Source organism: Pogoniulus pusillus, chromosome Z (assembly GCF_015220805.1).
Source record: "Pogoniulus pusillus isolate bPogPus1 chromosome Z, bPogPus1.pri, whole genome shotgun sequence".
Taxonomy (NCBI): Eukaryota; Metazoa; Chordata; class Aves; order Piciformes; family Lybiidae; genus Pogoniulus; species Pogoniulus pusillus.
In genome coordinates this window covers 41724897-41749875 of record NC_087309.1, presented here as the reverse complement: position 1 = coordinate 41749875, position 24979 = coordinate 41724897, and the positions used below count along the sequence as shown (strand labels likewise).

The 24979-nt window shown below is 49.1% G+C and overlaps 1 protein-coding gene across 1 annotated transcript; it reads left to right on the top strand.

Annotated features, from left to right (window-relative positions):
• The first annotated feature begins 335 nt into the window (after nt 1–335).
• On the top strand, nt 336–23644 carry DCAF10 (DDB1 and CUL4 associated factor 10). The gene is made up of 7 exons (XM_064140234.1): nt 336–626; nt 8332–8445; nt 14622–14819; nt 15202–15404; nt 17127–17240; nt 18041–18186; nt 20652–23644. The coding sequence occupies exons 1-7, from the start codon at nt 400–402 to the stop codon at nt 21018–21020; spliced, it is 1371 nt and encodes a 456-aa protein (XP_063996304.1). The 5' UTR covers nt 336–399; the 3' UTR covers nt 21021–23644.
• The last annotated feature ends 1335 nt before the right edge of the window (nt 23645–24979 follow it).

Sequence of the window (24979 nt, the reverse complement as noted above, 5' to 3'; positions counted from 1 at the left end):
GACCTGCACTGCCTGCCTTCGGTACCCGGTGCTGCCAACGAGGTCGAGGCCGTGCGGGGGTAGTCTGAGGCAATGTGAACTCGAGCCTCGTGGAGGGCAGCCTAGGATCTGCTGGGTGGACTAAGCTTGTGGTCTGCGGGGCAGCCGGTGCCTACGGGCCCGGGGCGGTGGAGCTCCGGACGCCGCCCAGCTACCGCCGCCGCCCGCAGCCTCCCTGCGCGGTGCCGTCGGGGGCGGAGCGGCGCGGAGCTGCGGGCGCGCAGGCGCCGTGCCGCCAGTGGAGGGTAAAAGGAGGCGCGGCCAGGCGATGCCCGCGCCATAAGTGCGGAGGAGGAGGAGGACCCCCAGGCAGGGACCGGCGCTGGCTCGGCGGTCCCGGGGCCCGGCTCGCCCGCCGGCATGGAGCTGGCGCTGCAGCCCGCCTCCCCGCGGGCGGCGCCGAGGCGGGGCGGCCTGTTCGGCTGGCTGCGCGGGCGCTGCCTGGGCCGCAGCGCCGCCGTGGACCCGGCGCGGGACACCTTCGGCGCCATGACCGGGCTGTACGGATCCATCCAGCCTGCCGACTCCGTGTACCTCAGTACCCGCACGCACGGCGCCGTCTTCAACCTGGAGTATTCGCCTGACGGGTAGGGCTCCACTCGTTCCCCCCGGTTCCCCGCCGCTATTCCAGCCCTGCCTGTGCCCGACTGTCCTGGATGCCGGTGGGCGCGGGATACTCCGGTGCGCAGGAGCGGCTGCGCCGCTCCCGGGTGCTCGGCAGGGCTTTTGGCCCCTCATCCCGCCCCTCTGTGCCTTGAGGCTACCTTGTAACGACTTGAGAGTGCCTGGGACACCGTGAGGGCTGAGTCGTCTCTTCTGGAGGAGAACCAGAGAGACGGGCCCGGCTCGTCGGGCCCTGGCGCTGGTAGCTGTCTGCAGGCGGCTGCCCTGATGCCGTACCGGGACTCGTCCCCTTGTGCAGTGTCTGGCTGGTGCCTCGCAACGTGTGGCAGTCGCGGTACGGGCAGCGGGCACCGGGCATGGATGGAGCCGGGCAGGGGTGACATAGAGTACGCTGCGACTATGTGCGATTCTACGCTCCGGCGGAGCTCCTCACTCCCTCGGGTCCGCCTTGCGGTAGGCGGGGGAACGGTAAACTGTGGCTCGGGATGGAGGACAAGGTGGGACCGTGTGGGATGTCCGCAGGCCGCTGAGCGCCCTTTCAAAACACGAGGCTTGTTTATTCCCTTGGAGTGCCGTGAGTTCTGCGGGTCAGTGCCGCAGGTGTGTGCGGAGGTGTCCGCAGCACAGCTGCGTGACAGTGCAGGCAAAAGCAAGAGACTGCTGCATTCGTTTGGGAGGGAAGTGCTGGCAGCAAGCTCGGCAGACACTGGCAGCAAGCTCGGCAGACACTGGGTGGTGTTGGGTATAGGCTAGGCCCGTGGCACTGCCGAGCTGGGTTCAGAGATCCATGCCTGTTTGTTGCAGTGAGCGTGTGGGGGAAGCCTTCTTGGCAGAAGGACATTGAAGCCTCGGGTGGGTGCAGCAGTGTTTCCAGTTTGGACAGTTAAGGTCGGAATCTTTTCTGTGACCCTCGATGACTGGTCAGCTTTTCTGTTCCCAATGAGCTTTCCTCGGAGTAGAGTTCTCGCTCCATGAACACATGAAATTATGGCAGTTTTGCTGTAGTTGTGCTGTAGAACCAAGTTTCAGATCCTTGTTTCTGCCTCTGTTCCGTGAAGAGGACAAATTAAATTTCTAGAGACTTATCAAAACCATTCTCAAGTGACCGTTGCTGGAAAACAGCTACCTCTGTGGATGCCCAGCCTGAATGTCCCGAGCAAGGTCCAGGGTCTGGTCTGCCGTGTGCAGCGGTAGGATTGCTCCACTGGGTTAGCCACAGTCACTGAACCAGAAGAGCACTTATGTAAATGTTCTGTACAAACGCAGAAGCTCCCAGCTGCAGGAACAGCACACCTGGGCTGTGGTTTAAGATGGTTTGTGCAGGTTTCTGGCAAAAGGTGTAGTTCCATGTTCTTACCTCCCTTGCACGGGGTGCTTGTGAGGCTGCTTGATGAGCTGAACTTGAGACCTTCCCCCTCCAAAAATGGACTCAGCAGAAAGGCTCTGGTGTTAGAGGGATGTGTTCCTGGACCTGGCTGCAATGCTTGGCTCACACAGTGGTGTTGAATGCAGGTTAGGGCCATGGCACTGAACGTCAGATGCATTAACACCAAGTGAAAAGAGCCCTGTCTTGGCTGTCTTCTGCCCCATTCTATGCTGGTTAGGCTCAACCTGGAGCAGTCGCAGTCCTGCTTTAACCTGTGGAGATGTCTGGTCTCACCGAAGCCTCTCTTAGAAGAAAACCCACCAATATTAGCGGTGCTGCCTCCCTGCTTCTTACCTCTGCTGGCTCTGGCTCCTCAAGGCACTGCTCTGGGGCTGTGATGAGGTGCTGCTGTGTCCTGCCGATTGGGTCTGTCCTGGCCACGGGAACTACTCCTCAGAGGCTTGCTTTGGGTACTCAGGGTCACTGGGACGTGCTCCCTTCCTATTCCACTGCTGATCTGTTTGGGGATGTTGCTGTGTTGAGGATCTCCCAAGCTTTCCTGCAGGTCACTTCACTAATTAAGCAGGCCAAAATCCACCATCACTGTCATGTCATTGTACATATTCAGACCTTGTCAGTGTACAATACTGATGTGGGTGACACCATGCTGTGTGGGGGTGCTTACCTGCTTGAGGGTAAGGAGGCTCTGCAGAAGGATCTAGACAGACTATATCAATGGCCTAAGAGCAGCTGTTTGAGATTCAGCAAGGGCAAATGCCAAGTTGCTTGCACTTTGGCCGCAACAATCACGTCATTGCTACAGGCCTGGGGAGGAGTGGCTGGAGAGCTGCTCATAGAGAGGGACCTGAGGGTGTTGGTTGATAGCTGGATGAACTTTAGCCAGCATGTGCCCAGGTGGCCTGAATTAGCAATGGTGTGGCCAACAAGAGCAGGGCAGCAATCACGCTCCTCTATTCAGCACTGGTGAGGCCACATCTTGAATACTGAGTTCTGTTTTGGGCCCTTCACTCCAGGAAGGACAAGGGACATTGAGGGGCTGGAGCAGGTCCCGAGAAGGACAACAAAAGTGAGGAAAAGTCTGGAAAAGAGGGCAGGTGAGGAGCAGAGGAGGGACCTAGGGGTCCTGGAGAAGAGGAGGCTGAGACTTCATTACTCTCTACAGGCTGGGGTCGGAGTGGCTGGAGAGCAGCCAGACAGGAAGGGATCTGGGGGTGCTGATTGATACCTGCCTGAACATGAGCCAGCAGTGTGCCCAGGTGGCGAAGAGAGCCAGTGGCATCCTGGCCTGCATCAGGAATGGTGTGGTCAGCAGGAGCAGGGAGGTCATTCTGCCCCTGGACTCTGCACTGGTTAGACCACACCTTGAGTGCTGTGTTCAGTTCTGAGCCCTCCAGTTTAGGAAGGACATTGAGATGCTTGAGCGTGTCCAGAGAAGAGCAACGAGGCTGGTGAGAGGCCTTGAGCACAGCCCTACGAGGAGAGGCTGAGGGAGCTGGGATTGTTTAGCCTGGAGAAGAGGAGGCTCAGGGGTGACCTTATTGCTGTCTACAACTACCTGAGGGGTGGTTGTGGCCAGGGGGAGGTTGCTCTCTTCTCTCAGGTGGCCAGCGCCAGAACGAGAGGACACAGCCTCAAGCTGCACCAGGGGAAATTTAGGCTGGAGGTGAGGAGAAAGTTCTTCACTGAGAGAGTCATTGGACACTGGAATGGGCTGCCCGGGGAGGTGGTGGAGTCGCCGTCCCTGGGGCTGTTCAAGGCAAGATTGGACGTGGCACTTGGTGCCATGGTCTAGCCTTGAGCTCTGTGGTAAAGGGTTGGACTTGATGGTCTGTGAGATCTCTTCCAACCTTGGTGATACTGTGATAACTCCCTGAGAAGAGGCTGGAGTCAGATAGGGATTGTGCTTTTCTCACAAGTCACAGCTGATAGGACAAGAGGAAACTTGAATCTCCCCTCAGGTTGTGCTGGGGCAGATTCAGCTGGGGTCTCTTACCGAAAAGGTCCTCAGACATTGGAGTGGCTCGCTTGGGGAGGTGGTTCAGTTGCCATCCTTGGAGAGATTTTTGATTCACAGTCATGGTGCTGAGAGATGTGGTTTAGTCAAGGACTTGTTAGGTTAATGACTGGACTTGATCTTAAAGTTGTTTTCCAGCCTGGGTAGTTCCATGATTCCATGAGCCCCATCAGAGGCTGGTGCAAAGCTGGACAGCCTGCCTAGGCTCTGGGCTGTTGATGTTTCTACAACTGTTGGGACCCCCTTGAACTTTGCAGAGATCTCTCCGATTTCACTCACAAATGATCTGTATGCTAGACAGGGTCACAGAATCACAGAGTGGTTTGGGCTGGAAGAGACCACTAGACCTGGTTGCTCAAAGCCCTGCCCAGCCTGGCCTTGAACACCTCCAGGGAGAGGGTCACCCACAATGAGCTAATATCTAATCTAAATCCGCCCTCTTTCAGTTGGAAGCTGTTATGCCTCACCCTGTCAGTACACTCCCTGAAGAGGGGTACCTCCCCATCTTTCTCCTATTCTAAAAATATCCTGAGTTATAAAAACAGAAATACTTTTATTTTCCTGAAACCCCCACCCCTAGACTACATACAGAACTAGTTAAAGGTTTATTTATAGGCTCTAGTTTGGCCGGGAAATCTTCACAAGGGTGCTTATGGGCAAGTTTAGTGATTTAGGAAAGTCAGGAAATTGAAAAGGCTGAGCTACAACACAGTTTTACCTCATTTGCAAATCAGGCTACGCAGAGAATTTAAGGGAACAGCAGACTTCACTCGGGGAGGTGAGGTGGGAAGTCAGCGATGATCCCTCGCTGAATGTCTCTGCTGCTCAGCAGCCTCATGAAGCTGCCAGTTATATCCAGTCGTGGATCTAAATGTCAATAGTCTGATCAGCCACAGCTTCCACGAGGCAAAGGTTCATGGAGCAGTACTGCCTTGGCAGCACGGGACAAAGCCCGTACTGCTAGCTTCTTCCCCAGCTCGGGCTAGCAAGCAGGAGGTCAGGACACGGCGTGGTCCAAGAAAAGCCAGGTCCCAGTGCTGCTGGCAGCTGTCGCAAACGGGCCTAAGGACCTGCCAGACTTGTTCAGATAGTGGCATGACTGCAAGAGCAGTGCTGCTGCAGAACTGCACAGAGCGGTGCAAACCTGGGAGCTGTCCAAAGGCAGGAGCTCTGCCGAGGTGGGAACCTGTGCCTTTTTCATCACTGTATTTATGATTTTTCCTAGACGTTGTGCCCGTTTGCTGTATATGCTGGGTACGAAGAATCCAGCCAACCACCAGTCGACTCCAGCATGGGCTTCCACACGTGTCAGTACACGAGTGGAAAAGGCACCTTTGGTTGTTTCCCCCTTCAAGCTGCTGGGTTGGGGGAAAGCAGTTTTTCACACCACCTTTTTCGCCCATTCAAACCTCCAGAGATGGGAGCGGGGGAGGTGGGGAGGGCAGAAGAAGGCATTTGGAGGGCCCCACAACAAAGTTCAGGAAAACCATTGTAAGTTCTCCCCAGTATTTGATTTTTGGGTTTTTGGGGTTTTGGTTTTTTTTTTTTTCATTAAAGCTTTTTCTTTTTTTTTTTTTTTTAATAAAATCTGTAAATGAATACATACAGATTTTCCTGTGGGGAAGAAAAGGTGGTTTTCTTTCTTTTTTTTTTTTTTTATTTTTTTTTATTTAGAGGTCTTAATAGCCTTGAAAATGTACTTCCATGAATTTGTCGTGAATTAGGTTGTACAGGAAAATGCTAAATCTTTGTTCAGACTTTCCTGCATCCTCAGAGCAGTGAAGGCATTCATCCTCGTCCTCCCTCTTCATGCTCAGAGCAGTGAAGTTAGAGGCCAGTGGGATGAGATTTAACAAGGCCAAGTGTGGGGTTCTACACTTTGGCCGTAGCAACCCCAAGCAATGCTGCAGAATGGCTGGAGAGCAGCCAGGCAGAAAGGGACTTGGGGAGTACTGGTAGACAGTAGCTGAACATGAGCCAGCAGTGTGCCCAGGTGGCCAAGAGAGCCAATGGCATCCTGGCCTCTATAAGAAACAGTGAGGCCAGTAGGACAAGGGAGGTTATTCTGCCCCTGTACTCAGCACTGGTCAGGCCACACCTTGAGTCCTGTGTCCAGTTCTGAGCTCCTCAATTCAAGAGAGATGTTGAGGTACTGGAATGTGTCCAGAGAAGGGCGACAAAGCTGGTGAGGGGCCTGGAACACAGATCTGTGAGGAGAGGCTGAGGGAGCTGGGGGTGTTTAGGCTGGAGAAGAGGAGGCTCAGGGGTGACCTCATTGCTGTCTACAATTACCTGAAGGGAGGCTGTAGCCAGTGGGGTTGGTCTCTTCTGCCAGGCAACCAGCAACAGAACAAGGGGACACAGTCTCAAGTTGTGCCGGGGGAGGTCTAGTCTGGATGTTAGGAGGAAGTTGTTGGCAGAGAGAGTGATTGGCATTGGAATGGGCTGCCCAGTTTGGTGGTGGAGGCACCGTCCCTGGAGGTGTTCCAGAAAAGCCTGGATGAGGCACTTAGTGCCATGGTCTAGTTGACTGGTCAGTAGTGGGTGCGAGGTTGGCCTGGATGATCTTGGAGGTCTCTTCCAACCTGGTTGATTCTATGAAGGTAGCCTTGTTTGGTGTCTGCTGTGAGATTGAATCTCAGCAAACAAGGACAGCAGTAGGTGGTGTTCCCAGTCTGGGTCTGCTGATGCCTGGTGCAGTGCCTTGCTGCTGCTGCCTTTGGTCTCCACCTCATCACTTCTCTACTTTCAGGAATCACAGAATTAACCAGGTTGGAAAATACCTCTAGGATCATCGAGTCCAACCTATCACCCAGCCCTTCTAATTAACTAAACCATTGCACAAAGTGCCTCATCCAGCCTCCTTTTAAATGCCTCCAGGGATGGTGAATTCACACCTCCCCGGGCAGCCCATTCCAATGGGCATTCACGCTTTCCGTGAAGAGTTGCTGGCATCCAGCCTAAACCTGCCCTGGCGCAGTTTGAGACCATGTCCTCGTGTTCTGTCACTGGGTGCCTGGGAGAAGAGACCAACCACCACCTGGCTAAAACCTCCTTTCAGGTAGCTGCGGAGAGAGGAAACAGCAGCTTTTGCCACAGGAATTGTTTTCATTGTAGTTTGTAGCATGTGATGTCTGACAGACGTCCCCCTGACTTCTTGTAGTTTTAAAAAGTAAAGCTTTTGAATCCAAACTTCCTAAGATTTTCGTGATTTTTACTTTGTGGCAGGAAGCTTTGCTCTTTTCAGCCTTTAGCATTTACTGGTTTCCTGCAGTTCTGACGTAGACAAACAGAGGTAGTCAGCAGACTGCTGGAGCAGCAGGGTGCTGGGGAAGGGGCTGTGGTGCAGAGCTTGGTGTCAGAGCTGTGCTCCCTGAGGTACAGCCTAGGAGGCATCGGTGGGCTGCTTTGCCATGGATGCCAAGCCAGATGCCCCCCTCAGTGTAGCCACCTGTTAGTGAGGCTGGAGTCACATCTGTAATAGTCTTAGGGGACTGTTATTGTAATTAGGAAGGAAAGGGGGCTGGGGGTACTGCCACTTGTCCCCTGTAATGAAGTTTGATGCAGGGACAGTGTCAGTTACCTGATGGTGGCTCTCAGCTGGTTGGTTCACACAGGAGAGCAGGCTGATAGCACTTGGTGTGGGCCTGTGCCTTTCACAGAGCTCTTTAGCTGACCGTCTTGACACCTTGAAAAGCAAGCTTTGTGTCTGATAACCCTCCAGAAAGTGTTGGCAGTGAATGGACAGAGTGGTACCATGACACAGGCACACTCGTGTGGGAAATTTGCAGTCAAATTTTAGAGTAGATGCCTTTACACTTGGGTGTTGTGATATTTTTTTGCTCTTTCCTGCAACATCAGGCAAGTATCCTTGCATGAACAAAACAGTGAGTTTCACACCAGAGTGCAATTCTCCTTTTTCCCCTCAGACAGATCACGTATTGGAGTGATGGAATAACTCAGTCCTAAGTAACTTCTTAAACGCCCACTGATGTAAATCCTCTTGGCTGGTGTGATTTAAATAATGCCGTCACTGGATCTGTGGAGGAGCTAGCTTGTTCAGAATGAAACAGTGCTCTGTGTGCTTCTACCTGCTCTATGTATTAGGTAGGCACCTGCATGGAGACAGTAAAGCTACTGCAGATCTTGTGCAGCGTGGACAGAAAGCTCGTGAATGATAAAGCAGTGTTCTATGGGGTGGGGATAAGCTGCTGTACCCAGGTGTTTGTTTCGCTGAAGTGTTTCTGCTTTGCTCTTCCACCTGCAGGTCAGTGTTGACTGTTGCTTGTGAACAGACTGAAGTACTGCTCTTCGACCCCATATCTTCAAAGCACATCAAAACCCTCTCTGAAGCTCATGAAGACTGTGTGAATAATATCAGGTAGGTCAGAAAGAATACTTTATCTTCCCATAAACGTTGCCAGCTGATGTCACACACTTGCTTAGAGTGGCTTTTGTGAAGCCATTAGGCTACAGTTTGTGCTGTTTCCCTTCTCTGTGGAGCTGGGAGTGGGGGAAGGCTTGAAAGGGGGGAAGGAGGAGAAATCTGAAAGTGTTTGTTTATGATGTTGGTGAATGTTTTTGTGCTCGAGGGAGCTGCGGTGTGTGGAAAGGCAAGAGTGTTAAGGTATCAGCATTTGAATGAATGTGGTAAGTCAGAGCCTAACATAGTGAATGATTGATGTTTGAAGTGCAGGCCTGAGACTGACAAGATTAGAGAATCCCAGAATGGTAGGGGTATGGAAGTGACCTCCAGAAATCATCACCGAGTCCAACTCCTCTGCCAGAGCTTGGTCACACAGGGCAGGTCAAATAGGAACACATCCAGATGGGTCTTGAAAGACTCCAGAGGAGGAGACTCCACAACCTCTCTGGGCAGTCTCCTCCAAGGCTCCAGCACCCTCACACCAAATAATTTCCTCCTTATGCTGAGGTGGAACCTCCTGGCTTCCACTTTGTATCCTTTGTCCCTTGTCCTATCATGGGACAGCACTGAAAAGAGCCTGGCCCCTTTTTGGCACCCATCCATCAGATACCTGTGCACCCATCCATCATATACCTGTAAACACCAAGAAAATCCTCTCTGGAACTAACCAGCCTGAGGGCTCTCAGCCTTTCCTCCTCACATGGATGTCCCAGTCCTTTTGTCATCCTCATAGCCTCTGTTGGACTCTTTTCAGTAGTTCTTCCTCCCTCTTGAACTGAGGAGCCCAGAACTGGACACAGTATTGCAGATTTGGTTTCACCACGGCAGAGTAGATGGGGAGGAGAAACCTCCCTTGACCTGTTGGCCACACTCTTCTGAATGCATCCCAAGACGCCATTGGCCTTCTTGGCCACACGGGCACATTGCTAGCTCATGGATAATTGTCCCCCAAGACTTCAAAGTCCTTCTCCATGTAGCTGCTTCCCAACAGGTCACCCCTGCCCTGTACTGAGGCAGAGGTTTGTTCCTCCCTAGCTGCAGGGCTCTACACGTATTCTTGCTGAGACTCATGAGGTCTTTATGGTTTAAATCCTTTACCTGTTAGAATCATGGAATGGTCTGGTTTGAAAAGGACCTCCAAAGCTCATCTGGTCCAACCTCCTCAGTAATCAGCAGGGACATTCTCAACTAAATCAGGCTGCCCTGAGCCTTGCAAGCCTCACCTTGAATGTCTTCCCGGGATGGGGCCTCAACCACCTCCCTGGGCAACCTGTTGCAGTGTTCCACCACCCCCATAGTAAAGAACTTCTTCCTAATGTCCAATCTAAATCTTCTCTAGTTTGAGGCCATTGCCCCTTGTCCTGTCACCACAGGCCATGGATGCCAGCACCACCAATTGCTGTTTCTTAGGATGAAAATGGAAGCAACAAATGCAGGAGCTTTAAATCATCAGATTTGTTTTTGAGCTGTGCTGAGGTTGGGCTTTGACATATGAACTTAAGACACCTTTTAATCTTGAGGACGAGATTGCAGCCTCTCTTCACTCAGATTCTTAAAGCGAAAAATCAAAACAAAAAGGGAAAAAAACCCCAAACTACTGACACCCAAGAAACCAACCAAAAAAAAACCCAAACTCAAAAACTGTACTTAAACCACAAAACCTCAAGAAAACTGTAGAAGCAGTCTGAGACTTCCTCCTCAAAAGAGCTGGATAAAATTTGTGGTGCCAATTGTCTCCATACATTCTTCAGGTGAACTGATGTTTTTTGCAAGCTGTTTGCCCTTTCTGGAAGAGATGAAGTTTCTCATCAGCTGGATGCCTTTCAGAAAAGCTGAAGCAGAGGATGGGGCTGGCTGACATACACAGATGTTGAGAACATGCTTTTCTGTGCACAGGAAGTACAGCTTTTCATGCCTTGTGTGCAGTGGTTGTCCTTGACATGTGCTCAGGCTTTAGCCTAGGTGAAGCTAGGTGAGCAGCAAAGTCATGGTGTTGGTGTCCAGCCCTTGTATTTGCTCTGCTCTGGCTTAGGACTGTCTGGATAGTGTTTTACCAGGAGCATTCTTCTGCAGGCTTCTTGACCATTGGGTTGTCTTTGCACTCAGCTGTGCTGGTTGTGAAAATTTCTCTCGTTCCTTGTCTGGGAATTCCCCTGAAAATTCCTGCCACTCTCTTCTTTTGCTCTGAGGTTCTTGCTTTCCACTTCGGCTGCCTGTGAGGCGTCGTAAGGTGGTCTTCATCCTCAGTGTCTCTCTGATTTACATAAAAGTGCTGGTGCTGCCTCCAAGCAGGTAACTCATGTCTGCTATTCATCACCAGACTAAGGTCCATTCTAGCAACATGCAGTAAACTTTCTTCTTTCCTTCAAAATGCTTCCCGCAGCTTTTATTTTGTCTTTGTAGTGTATTGGCATCCTCTTCTGTACTTTGCTGCATGTCCCCATTTCTTCGTTGTTGTAACATTGACAATATTCTGTAATACACAGTTGGCATCACCCAGGAATGTTGTCTCTGCTTAGTGCCAGGACTGCAGGCACTGTGGTCTACAGCAATTCTTGTAATAAGCACCAAAACCGACCAGCTTTGCTGAGCACTACAGCGAGTGCCTCAGGGTACATCTGACAAGCCTGCAGAGGTCGTCTGCCAGGGGCCTCCTGGTGACTGGGGATTTAGATTTAATCGTCTGAGGCAGATGTGTTTTTTCCACTTGAATTTACAGAATCACAGAAGATTAGGGGCTAGAAGGGACCTTGGAAGGTCATCAAGTCCAACCCTCCTGCCAGAGCAGGAGCTGGGTTTTGAGCTTAGTTAAAGCTCTCCCATGGCAGAGCTCCATGGCACAGATGTGTTCGAATGAGTATTTAGTAGTGTTCTTTAAAACCTACTTTAATTTCGGCTAAAACTTCCACCTGGGGTATTTATTTTTGTTTTGTTTCCTTAAGTAGGAAGACAGCTAGAAATTAGTCTCTATTTACTTTCTAAGTTTCGGTTTTCTAAGCCTGCCTTATCTGCACCTTCAATTTGATAATTCCTATGTGAAAGCCCTTTCGTACCATTTGTATCTCCATCTCTCTTCTGAAACATGTTTGTGGTGGGTGAAGTAGGGCTGCCTGTAGCATCCTAGGTAATGGCAGTTGATGGATTTACACAGGCAAGAAGTGTGCTCTGTTTACTTTCACCCCGAAGATCTGAAATGTTGGATTCTTCCTATTGCAGGTGGTTATTTTTCACTGGATTCATTGCTATTTTCATATGATATGGCCTGGTTTTAGGTCTAAAAGGTAAAACACTGTTCTTAGGGATAACTTGCCACACAAGTCTGTGTGGACTGTTCTTGCCTTAGTGTTGTGCAGCTGCTTCTGATGCTCTCTAGGCAGGTTTTCTTTTCCCTTCTCTGTCAGGTGGTGTGTTTTTCTAGACATCTTCATCAGGCTTGAATGCCAAACAAAATTGTAAGCTCTGTCCTTCTAAAAGGCAGAAACTGGAATGGAGGGTGATAAACTGATCTGTACATAATGCAAGCTAAATCTTTTTGCCCAGAAATGGTCTCAGTGAGTGTGACATGGCCAAATAACTTGTCTGAGACCTGTTCAAACAAATGCTTATCTTCACTCAGTGGTTTTGAGAAGTCTTACATTTGCTTCAGATTCAGTCTATGACCTAGCTGTGCCAATTCCAGCTCTTCTATCCTTTTCTGTCCAATGGAATGTATTTACATCAGAGATTCTACTGTAATCACTTGACAGTGGTCAAGCTGCTTCATACAGCTTCAGGCAGGTGTGACACATACATTAGATTTTGACTGAACACCAGAGATTCTACCCAGATAAAAAGTTGTCACTAAAACAGGCTGACTACTGAGCCTGGCCAGTGCAGTAACCCAGCTGATATGGCTTATGCTCTTGTCCACTTTCTCATCCGCTCTCTGTATGACATAGGGACGAGCCTGTCAGCTGTTCAGAAGGCAGGAACTCGAACTTGCTGAGTGCTGAAGGTGCTTGGTCCATGTGGAACATTGTGCAGGTGACACAGGTTCACTGCTCCGTGAAGGTGCTCTGTGGAAGTGCAGGTCTGTGAGCAGTTGGTGAAATGTGGAGTGGAAGACTCACTCTGCAGCCTTTAGTTTGGGCTGCCTGGGGCTCCGCATTCAGTTTGGAGTTGGATTCAAACCACTCAAATCTGAAGTGTGTGCATCAGATGAGTCCATAAAACTTGGGTAGCCTGTACAGCAGTTGCTTCAAAGGTCATCTGAAATTCTGCTCTTGCACATATTCTTGTGCTGGCTTCACACAGATGCTCTGTGCTGTGGGTAAAGAAAGGGCAGAAATGTGCTTTTTGGTCATGTCTCTTGAGACTGTCCAGGTTGTACAAAACCTTCTTGGATGCAGGACATTTGCTGCTTCTTGCTCTGCAGCCAGCAGTGCTCTTGGGATGTGATGAAACTGTGAGCAGGCTCTGAAGCAAAAGTTGATTGGGTTGGAAGGGACCTTAAAGATCCTATAGTCCTCGTCCCCTGCCACGGGCAAGGACATCTTCCACTAGGCCATTCATCCTGGCCTGGAACACCTCTAGGGATAGAATGTCCACAGCTTCTCCAGCCAGCATGTTCCAGTGCCTTACCAACTTCATAGTGAAGAAGTTCTTCCCAGTATCTAATGTAAATCTACTTGCTTTCAGTGTAAAACTGTTACCCGTTGTCATTAGGTGAGCAAAGGTGGAATGAAATTAAGGCTCTGGGGAAACGATCTGCCAGCAGCAGCATTCAGATGTCCATCTGGCTGATGTTTCCAAGGTGGCCAGCCAGGTAGTTCATAAAGCAAGCTATAGATGGGACAGTTCATCTGCTGGGCCAGAGCTCTTGGAAAAGCCCATCTGTGTTGCACTTAAAGCTATGGGCTTGTCTGCTCAGTGTGCTTGGTGCAGGTGTAGTGTACTCCAGGTGTCTGTGAGATCTGTGGCCATGCTGGAGAGCGGCAGGGGATCTGTTTAGGAAGGGCCTCTGGAAATACATATTCTAGTCTGTGGTAACAACAGGGCTCTGATTCCTCCTCAGCACCGAGATAGCCTGGCACTGAGTGTTTCCAGCATGGCAGCTTCACTGTGGTCCATGATGGGCTGAAGACCAGGTCCCTGCGGATGGAGTCCTGGTGCAGACCTTGTACTAAGTGCTGCGTTCTGCCTTTGCCAGGGGGTCAAGATCTGCTGAGGGCTTTTGGCTGTTCTGATGTCGAGCAGTGTTGGGTGGTGCAGAGTAGGGAGCATTCTGTCCTTAACCAGATGAGGCTCAGAAAGCATGGATTTAGGCTGATCTTGTAGCTGCCAGGGCTGAAAAGTGGGAGGTTTCTAGCAGGAGTAGCAAAAGTGGGTCTTAAGTTTTAAAAGCTCCTGAGTGCAGGGAATTTGTCTGTGGTGGGGAAAAGAGGAAGTGCAGAATAGCAGAGTAAGAAGCAGGTTGGACATATGGGCTGAAATGAGATTAGTAAAGGAGAATATGGATTTAATGAACTACAGACTGAGAAGAACTCCTGTAGGCTGGATTGAGGATGGAGTTGCTGTGCATTCTAGTGCTGCTCGTCTGTAGCAGTGAAGTGATCTGGCAAAAACAAGGCAGCATGAATTGGAGTCCAGGCTAGCAGAGCTCTGTAGCAGAGACTGCCAGCACCTGTCAGCAGCCAGATCTCACTGGTGGTCTGAAAGCTAGGACCTTTGTGTCTTGTCAATCTGGGTGAGTTTAAAGCTGATTGTTGCCCAAGTGGGTGACTGATTTAGGTTATTGCAAGGATTCTGAGTGAGCATTTATTCCACTGGTGGTTGTTGGTTGTGTGATCTTTATATGATTAATTATAAGAAAGGAAAAGAAAGCAAAGAACAGAAGAACAAAAAACCCCAACAAACCACCTCCCCCTTTCTGCTGTGTTACTGTGGTTTACTAGGTTGCTAGTACGGATGAGCCACTGGTTCATACCCCCACAGTACTGCTTGTTGATAAACTGTGTTACTGGAAAACACTCTGCTGTGTGTTAACTTCTTTTGGTGTGTAGCCACTGTGTTTCTGTGTTGGCTTAAGCCCCTGCTTAAGAACACTGAATGAAGCAAAGGCAGCAATCAGAGCCCTCCTCTCTCACTCGCAGGTTTCTGGATAATCGACTGTTTGCCACCTGCTCTGATGACACCACCATAGCCCTCTGGGACCTGAGGAAGCTGAACACCAAGGTGTGCACGCTGCATGGCCACACCAGCTGGGTGAAGAACATAGAGTATGACACCAACACCAGGCTGCTGGTAACATCAGGCTTTGATGGGAATGTCATCATCTGGGACACCAACAGGTACGTGGTGCTGGCCGAGCTGTTCCTAGGGCACACCAGAACGGGGCTATTCCATAAAAAGAAGAAAAGCTGCTCCCCTGAATGGTGCTGTGGTGCATTTTTTAATACTGTCACTGGTTTTTAGCCCTTGAGTTTGTGTCACCTTCCTGTGGCCCAGCAGGTAATGAGAAAGCTTCTGTTTCTGGCCTGCCAAAACATTGCTCTTAACGTTTGAAAAAGTTGTGTTTGTTGGTAGTTTGAAAAGCAGCATTAAAATCTCTGCTCCAGAAGAGGGTTTTAGATGAACAATGATGCCCAGCACATCTTGGACTCTTCTAGACACTCTTAGGGACTTGAGCTGAAGCCAGCTGCAAACGTTTCTTATCCTGTTTCCACTGTCCAGGTGCACAGAGGATGGATGTCCCCACAAGAAGTTTTTTCACACCCGTTTTCTCATGCGCATGAGGCTGACGCCAGACTGTTCCAAAATGCTGATCTCCACCTCCTCTGGATACCTTCTAATCTTGCACGACCTTGATCTAAACAAGTCATTGGAGGTTGGCAGCTACCCGATTTTGAGAGCTAGGAGAACTGCATCAAATTCAGGTGAATGCTTGTGAGAAAAGTCTGCAGCATCTTTTAGAGTATTTTGTGGGGTGCACATAGCTAGCAAAAGAGGACAGAGGTAGAGCTGGAAGGTGCTGAGGACCTCCTGCTCTTCAGAGGTCGTGTGTGTCTGTACTGTTGAGTGGCATATTCTGACCCAGAATTGTGTCTAGGGTGATTTTTAATGTCAAGACATCAGCACTACAGTATATAGAATCATGTAACTGTAGACTGGTTTGGGTAGGAAGGCACTTTAAAAGTAATCTGGTCCAACTCCCTTGCAGTCACCAGGGACATCTTCAGCAAGATCAGGACGCTTAGAGCCTCAAACAACCCACCCTGGAATGGTTTCAGGAGTGGGGCATCTGTTATCTCTTTGGCAACCTGGACTAGGGTCTCAGCACCCTGGTAAAAAATATTATCCTTATTTAGAGTCAAAGAATTGCTTGGGGTGGAAAAATCCTCTAAGGTCATTGAGTCCAGCAGTCTACCCAACACCACCATGGCCACTGAACAATGTCCCCAAGTACCATGTCCACATATTTCTTGAACATCTCCAGGGATGGTGATTCCACCACTTCCCTGTTCCAGTGCCTGACCACTCTTGCAGCAAAGAAGTTGTTCCTCATGTCCAACTTGAACTTGCCCTGGTACAATTTGAGGCCATTTCCATTTATCCCAGCACTCGTTCCTTGGGAGAACAGCCCAACTTTCATCTCATTCCAGCCCTCACTCAGGGAGCCATAGAAAGCCATGAGGTCTCTCCTCAGCCTCTTCTCCACACTAAATACCTCCAGGTCCATCAGGTGTTCCTCCCCAGCCCTTTGCTCCAAATCTTTCCACAACTTTGGCCTTCTCTGAACTTGCTCCAGCCCCTCAATGTCAAAAAAATGGCAGTAACAGTTGTGGGGGGCCCAGTGGGGCATCTCTGGTGGGATGGAGAGAATGTGTGTATGTGTGTTTGTGAAGCCTCTCCCACTTCTTGTAGCTGTCAGGGTGGGCAAGCATCCAGGCATGAGGCAAACCTGGTGGTGAAGCCCCCAGCACTCTGCCCTGGCTCCAGCAGCAGCTGCAGGGGCCTTGCCATGGTGCCATCCTGGGCCAGGCCACAGAGAGCAGGAGGGAGTGGGCCAGGTGAGCAGCCACTGGCGTGGCAGTGGAAATCTGATCTAGTCCATACCTAAATGGGCTGTGGAATGTTGTTACCTGGGGATGGCAGCCTCTGACTTTAGTTGCTAGGAGTCCTTGGTTCTGTCTAAAGAGACTTCACCCACACTGGGTGAGCTCCAGCAGCTGGCAATGGCAGCCATGCAGTGCTTTGGTGGCTCTCAACAGCAGGCTTGCAGAACTGTGTGCTCTGAAATGGCACAGCTTGGTTCCTCCTGCTTTGTGACAGAATAGAACAAAGTGCTGACAGTCTGCCATTTGGTGCCAGGCCTGGGGACAAATCTGTAGCCCAGCTTCTGGTAGCGACAGTGCACAAAGAGGGAGGACGGCAGCTCACCTTTTACTCCCAGTGGAGTTCGCTGTGCTGCTAGTATTTGGTACGAGGCACAGAGTAGTGCTTTTAGACTATGAAACTAAGCTTTGAAAAGTGTTGTGTCTTCTGACAAAGTCTTGACCTTACCTTTTTCCTTAACGTTGCTAAGAGGGTTAAGTGAGGGGCATGCACAGCAAGGGGGCTGTGCCTGGTTGTGCTCACCTGGGTGCTGCTGTTTGCAGACATCATCTGGTCATCGGGTTCCTCTGGCCTTCGAGCTGTGGGTTCACCGTGTCATCAGAACGATTCCAGTCCCCTGTCTGAGAAACACATGTCGAGGTCCTCCCAGCGAGAAGGTAGGAAAAAGATTGTGGGGGGAAAAAAAAACATAGACTTTGATTTGTTGTACTCAAGAGAGGTCAGACTATAATAGTGAAAAAAATGTGGTTTTGTCTCTGTGACTTGTACAAGAATTGTGCCTCTCTGACTTCTGTTAAACCAATGAAGTATCACTGGAAAAGATCATGGAAACTGGTGACCCTGCAACAGGCAGATTTCTTCTGGGCATAGGGCGTGCATTCAGAGTGAGCATGAGCTGGACAAATTGGCAAATACTCTTTGATTCATATGTGTTTTAAAATAAGTATAGTCCTGAGTTTTAACTGTCTGGTTGTGAGATCTGCAAACATTCTTATGTGAAAGGAGGAGACTCATCTGGATTAGCATCCCAGTGTGATGTACCTGTGAGAAGGTTTCTGGGGTGAGGGAAAGAAGGGAAGGAAGACAGTGGAAAGGACATGGTAAAAGTTTGAGGAGTCAGTAATCCTTACAGAGAACCCATGCTTTAGAGCTGATATTAATGGAAAGTGTATATGTGTGGAGTTAGCTCTGACTTCATGGTGTCAGGAGATTTAACTCAGGCCTTGGAAAGCAGGTTCCACAACAGAAGCTGCCCAAGATCACGGCTGAGCCCAGTGGTATTAGGTGCAGTTGTTCACATCCCCTCTCTTGATTTATCCTTTCATAAAACTGCATCTTTTCCAGTAACCAAGTGCAAATGTCTGTCACATATGTGACCTAGTTTCAGCAGTAGGCTGCTGATGAGAGAGATGATCGCTGTATAGACACAAGTAACACAGATGACTTCTCTTTCCAGGTGGGTCGCCAAGAAATAGCTTGGAGGTCCTAACACCAGAGGTTCCTGGAGAAAGAGATCGAGGCAACTGCATCACATCACTACAGCTGCACCCCAAAGGGTGGGCTACGCTTCTTCGGTGCTCAAGTAACACAGATGACCAGGAGGTAAAACCAGGGTGCCATTGAAAAAGGCCTTGATTAGGAGGTCTCAATCATGCACTAATGTGGGGGTAAATATACACATGGATAAACTAGGTGGTTATTTCTGCTTACAGTTGCATTAATTTTACACCAAGATCATGAATTTTCCCTTTTTTCTGATGGTCTCATATGACTCTGAGTCCCATATACAGTAACCCTGTGGCCCAGCTCTTTTTCAGAATACAGTTTACAGTTTCTAAGCAGTAGCTCTGCTGCCAAATGTGTCACTTAAAAGTACCTGCCAAGATAGAGAAGGCCTGAACTCGGAAAACTCAGAGGATTAGAGAGCTGTGCTCTGGTGACCATGAATTGAGTTGTGAAGCTTCTCTGGACTCCTCAAGTGCCTTTGTAGTATTTTCTGCCTCTGTTGGTGCTCCAGGGATGAAAGCTTCTGCTGCTGCTTCCCAGAGGTTGCTTCTGCACTGCTGTGAAAAAAAACTCATGGCTTATGCCTGCATCTCCTGAAAACTGCCACACCGTATTCTGAATGTGCTCACCCCCAGTGGTGACTGTCACATTAAAATGCCTTGGTCTCAACTCCCGTCCTAAATCTGTGCAACTTCAATCCAAACAGAATGGCAGTGGTCTTCCTGGCAGAATCCATTTCAGGCCTTCCCTTGAAGCATTAAGTGATGGTGGACTTCAAGGATGTTGTTGGATTGTGTTGTGAAGTGTCACATAATAGCTGCTGTATTGCACTGGAGCCCTGTTTTAAGATGAGCAGTCTGTAGTGCGCTCAAAACTAGTGACAGAACCTCCTCAAGGGCTGCACACAAAAAGCAAGAGCCTGCAGGTTGTGTTGAGGACCATTTTGCTTTTGAAGAATTAACTGCTAGCTTCACTCACAACATGAAGCCCAGACAGAGCATTCAGGACAACTGGGTTGCACCATGCAGTCCTCTTGCAAGCACCCCTTTGTCCTAGGTGTTGTATACAGTCTCATTGCTTGGTTGAGAATGTCTCTGGAATTTAGAAAGGGTTGCAATAGCTGAGGAGCAGTGTTTGAAAGAGATAAAATCCACAGAACAGTGAATGTCTCCACTAGTACGAGCCAGGCCTCCCTCGCAGACTCCAGGAAGTATTCCAGAGTTACTCACTAAGCGTCGCTGGTAGCTGTAGCATTCCTCTTATGGTTCCCTGTTCTGGAAAGCCTTTAAGGAATGCTGATGTCCAAAGGCATGATGCAGAAGGCCAGACCGAGGGATCTTTGCAGTGAGGGAAGAGCAGGTGCTTTTCAGCACGCTCTCTTTTAATGCGGTGCCCTAAAAGAAAAGGGCACCTCAGCCTGTGGCATCCCAGGCTTGCCAAAGCACGGACTTCTGACACGTGGCATGGGAAAGGGTCCATGTGCACTGACCCTGGCCCCCCGAGGTGGGGGGAGGGGGAAGGAAGGGTGAGAGCACATTACCACTCTAGATTTATTTCAAAATCAGTGCTGCAGACCACTCTGTCCTCAAGACACAGAGGTTTTGTTTTCCAAAACTGTAAAGAATTCTTTGTACAATTGGCCTGTGATGAACAGTTTTGGTAATTTGATAGCTAATGTGAATTTGGGTTAGTTTGGGCTTGTTCATTTGTCTGGGAGGGGTGTTTTGAAGAAAGCCGCTCCTAGTAATGGTCACCTCCTACAGAAGTGTCCAGGGCTGAATGGAAGCACAACAGATTTGTAGGAAATGATAAGATTGGCTCTGTAAATTGCACCAAAGGAGTGGCACAATGCAGGAGCTTCTCCAAACACAAATGCTGTGTTGGGTTAGGTGCTGCTTACAGTAAACCTGATTACAGTTTCCCTTACTCTCTGCTGGTAACTTGCTCCAGAAATGCTCCCTTTGTCTATACTTCAGTACAATCTATGGGACTCAGCTATGAATATTTATTTTGTCTTGTGGCTGAAACTGTGATGTGGCTGAAACAGCTTCCACTGTGATGGAGCTGTCGTTTGAGATGAGATCATTGCAGCACATGCTGAAATGCCTGCCTGTCTCCTAAGGAATGAGCTGGCTATAGAGATGGTCATAAGACTGCTTCAGAGGTTTGTTTCCCTTCTTGTTGGCAGATTTGTTCCCTTTGCAGGTTAGGGGTACAAAATGCCAATGATCATTTGTAAACTACAGCAGGCTGGGCTCTGCTTTGCTGCAGATTTAATCTATGCATTTACTAAATCAGAGCAGATGCAGAGCCAAGGAATTAGATGTTGCTCTTTCCAGATGAAATGCAGATGCAAAATGTGATACCCAGAACCCATTTAATTGAAAAAGCAGCACTGATGCCAAAGAGCTGTTTTACTTGGGTGCCAGGAAAGCAGATTGCTTTCAGCATCACAGCAGCACTGGCCACTGCTGCACTCATCACTGAGCTTGTGGCTGGAGAGGATGAGTGCTTGAAGTGCTTCCCCATTCCTTCAACCTTCCTTTCTCCTCTCCCTCCAGTGGACTTGTGTCTACGAGTTCCAGGAAGGGGATCCAGTGCACCCAGTCTCGCCGCGCTGCTCCCTGCGGCTGACTCACTGCATCGAGGAAGCCAACGTGGGCCGGGGCTACATCAAAGAACTCTGCTTCAGCCCCGACGGCCGCATGATCTCGTCCCCGCACGGCTTCGGGATCCGCCTGCTGGGCTTCGATGCCCACTGCAGCGAACTCGTTGACTGTTTGCCCAAAGAAGCCAGTCCCCTGAAAGAAATCCGTTCCCTCTACTCCCACAACGACGTGGTCCTGACAACCAAGTTCTCTCCAACACACTGTCAGATTGCCTCGGGGTGCCTTAGTGGACGTGTTTCGCTCTATCAGCCAAAGTTCTAGGCACATCTTGCATCAGCAGGACCTTCAGATGTTTGTGTTTTTTACTTCAGTTTAGTTGAAGTGTGTTCTTTTTGAAGTCTCTGAATCCAGAGGAGACCATAGTTACTTTGATCTTGGAGGTCTCTTCCAACCATGTAGATTCTATGATACTTTGATCTCTGAACACAGCAGTGGAAGAAGTTTCCAGTCTGGCATCCACAAGGCCCTTCCATGTGCTGTGAGACCCCTGCTCCTGCTGACCCGGTGCCACTGAGTCACTGTTTGGGTTGTTTGTACCATAGTGCTCATGGGCAGTTGCTCCACTGCCACTTGAGCCACCTGGGACGCATGTGGAGGGGCAGGGGCAGCAGCTCTACCAGAGCTTGCTGAGGCTCTCCCAGCATGACCCCTCCTTGTTCCAAAGGAGCTGGACTTTGCACTTGGACTTCCTCAGCCTTTTCTGTCACTGAAACTACTGGAAGGTAGTTATGAGACAATGAGCTGCTTTTTTATGTAACCAACACCACAAGTTACTGTCAAAAAGAAAAGAGAAATTTGTTTTTGTTTATACATAGATTTGGTTGGTTGTGGTTGGCTAAGAGTCAACTCTGTAATGTTTTTCTGCACTTAAAACATCCCGTTTTCTGTGATTGCACACACTAAGAAGTTCTAGATGGAGATGTAGCTGCATTTTACTTTTTTTTTTTTCTTTCTCAATTTAATAGGAAAAGACTGGAGCAGGGAAGTAGGAGTTGAGTGGGTAAAGACCTTACCCCGTGATGCCCAGAGGGGAACTCTTTTAATGCTGGGTATAGTTGGGCTGCCCTTGGCTGTGACTGCTGCCTCCAGAGTTGCTGCTGTAGGGAGCTTTCTACAGCAGTGACATAAACCTTCATCCCATGCTTGAAACTTAATGCTGCACAATCTCCTGCTGGTGTTAAGGCTCTTTTCCATGTGACTGTTCTTCCACACCTTGCCTGCACCACTGTTGTGAGGAATTGGCCCAGGACGTGTCCGTAACATCACCAGAAAAGCCTTTCTCAACAGGGACTGTTGGTTTGGGGATGGGTTAAAAGCATGCCTGTCTACAGTAAGGTCTACTTGGATTTAACTGGGCTTGCTTGAGCTGTGAAAGCTGTTGATGTTCAGCATTAAATCACATGCAAAGAGTGAGTGCTGAGTCTCCACCCCTCCAGTGAATAGGGCTAACCTTGTAAATGCATGGATGATGGTCTTATATGTCTGAGCTTGTAGCAGTCTCATCACTTACTAGTTCCAGGACTTTTGGGGTTTTGGTGCTTCACTAAAGTCTTGCAGTTACCCTGACCTCAGCAAGTTTACCTAGGCAGGGCCACCACTTTCTGGAACGCAGCCTTGCTGTCTCCAGCTCCACAGAACACACTTTGTGGCTCTCACAAAGCCTTTTGCAGCCCTTGTGTTTTGGGATCGAGGAGACGTCCACCGGAGTGAGAGAGCTGGGAGTGTGTGACCTGACCGTTCCCTTGTAGCTCTGAATTTGTGAAGGTTCCGTTCACTGGGTGGTGGTGAAGTCATTGAAACCTAAAGCCTCTCTGCATTGTGAGGGAAAAAAAAATCTGTGTTTTCATTTGAAGAATTTCTTAACACAAAGCCTTCAGTACTGGGGATTTGGTAATCTGAGGAGTAGCTCATTAGTCCTGAATTGGTTTTCATCATTTCTAGCAGCTGGCTGCTGAAGGACTACACTCAAATAGTCAGGTCTGTGTAGCTGAGAGTCTTCACACTGCCTGATAAGCCCTAAACCTAGTGGTCTCATGGGGGTTTTAACAGAATTACTTGATGGTAGCGTCTCTGTAGAATATCATCCCAGTTGGAGGAGGAAGAATATTTTTTTATGTAAAAGTACTCAGTTAACTTAAAATGCAGATAGATACCCATGGTCTTCTCAGCCACTGCCAGGCTGGGGCATTTGTAGCATTTCCTGAGCAGTTAGGCTGCTGCTGAAGCCATTGCTTGGAGCTGGAGAGCAGAGTGATGAAATCATAGATGAGGAGGAGCCCTGCTTGCTCACTTGAGTGCAGGCTCAAGCACTCACACCCTTTGTGTGCTGCTGGAACTGTGCAGAGTGCAGTTCATTAAAAGCTGGGTGTTTTTTCACTTTAATTGGCCAAGCCGTGACAAAAGAGCCCAGTCACTGAGCAAATTACGTGTCAGTGTCCCTCAGACCAGACAGGAACACATCACTGCCACTTGTACCCAGCTTCTCCTGTGTGTCTGACAGCCTCTGGCCCCACCTGCAGCTGAATCTTAGTTTGTCAGAAGTGGTATAGGGGGAATTCTCCTGTGTGTGACGTCATGTGGTGGCAGTGAAGGGTGTGGAGAACTTGACAGTTGTGGAATGCAAGCTAGGTCTAAGCTGTTTTGGGAGAAAAGAAAACTCAAAACTCTCCTTGAACATAGCCCACTTAGGCCAGTGGCAGTGTGTGGCAGAGCTTTGCATGTCATGTTCCTGATGGTAGTTGAGTGGCAGAGCTGAGGTTCCTGTTCTGAAGCATTTTGGAAGGGGATGTAGTATGGCTCTGAACACCTGCATGTGTCTGCTCTCCCCTCTGCTGGAGGCTGTGGCCTAGTAAAGCTAACTAATAAAGAATCAGGTTTTCCCCCACGCCCCTTGGGGGCTGTGGTGTTTTTTCCTAGCATTCTACCCACTTCCAGGCTGTTCTTTCCTCATCTCCTTCAGTGGTTTATAGGACATCATTGAAAGGACTACAGCTGCCGTGCTGAGGGAATCTTTCTATTCTCACAGGCTTGAGCTGTGTTTGCTTTGGAGGCCAAACAGCATGCATGAAATCAAAGCAGTTCTTGGGTCTGTTTTCATGGCTGGTTTTGTGTTTTGTTTTTTTTTTTTTCCCCACCAGAATCCTCTTGAACCAGTAGTTCCTTCAGGACTTCAATTCCACACCTGTCAATATGCACTGAGTGTTCCTTTTTAATTCTACCTCATGATAGCTGTTTTTTACAAGAGTGTGCTGAAGCACCAGACACCAACCTTCACTCTGTGTGAAGAACCCTTACTCCAGAGGGATGCTGTCACCTCACCCAGACACCTTGAGCAAGGAGTTGCCAGCCCTGCTCTGCAGCCAGGGCCTCATAGCTGTCCTGGGTAAAGGTCGTGGTAGTCATCTTTGTGCTTTCGTGCCTGTCCTGCAGGGGTGTGCTAGGATAGATTCTATCCATATAAGCTGTAGAAATGTGACTTCTGGTTATATTTGTAGTAAGCTTGGATAAGTAGACAACCTTAGTTTTTTATTTGGTTGTTCCTTTTCAGCAGCAGGTGGAAAGTTTTTAAGTGGGAGCTCATCTTTCTGACCACTGAAGTTCATGCAGCCCTGCTTGGTGGACTGCAGCTGATCTCCTTTGCAGCTGCACCTGGTGGAAGGAGTTGTTCCAGTTGTCTTTCTAAATAATAACAGCCTTGTCTTGTTTAATTAATTTTAAAATTAATTAATTTATTACTTTTTTAAAAAACTAAAAGAGAAAAGTTGGTGAGTGTTGGATTATTTTTAGACCAACAAACTCAAAACTCTATTTTTTAAGTTTATTTTGCTGTTATGTTTGCAAAGATGAATTCTTACCATTTCAGAACCATGTAAAACTGCCTGAGGCAAACATTTCCAAGGGCAGATGAAAGCCTGATAGCACTGACAGCAAAGGGTGCTGGTGGCTCATACTTCAAGTTTCCTTGAACTGGTTCATTTTTTTGGCCATCAAATCACAGAATTATTTAGATTGGAAAAGACCCTCAAGGTGATCAAGTCTGAGTGTTAAACCACTCACCTGCTGCCATCAGATGGTAAATTTTACAGTACTTCTGCTGAAGACAGAGGTCCCTCTTTGACTGTAGAGCATGTTCTGTGTGTTTAAATGCATAGGTTTTCATGTTCATGACCCTGTGTAGTGCAAGAATCCTTCCATCAGCAGGTGCAGGCAAACTGCACAAG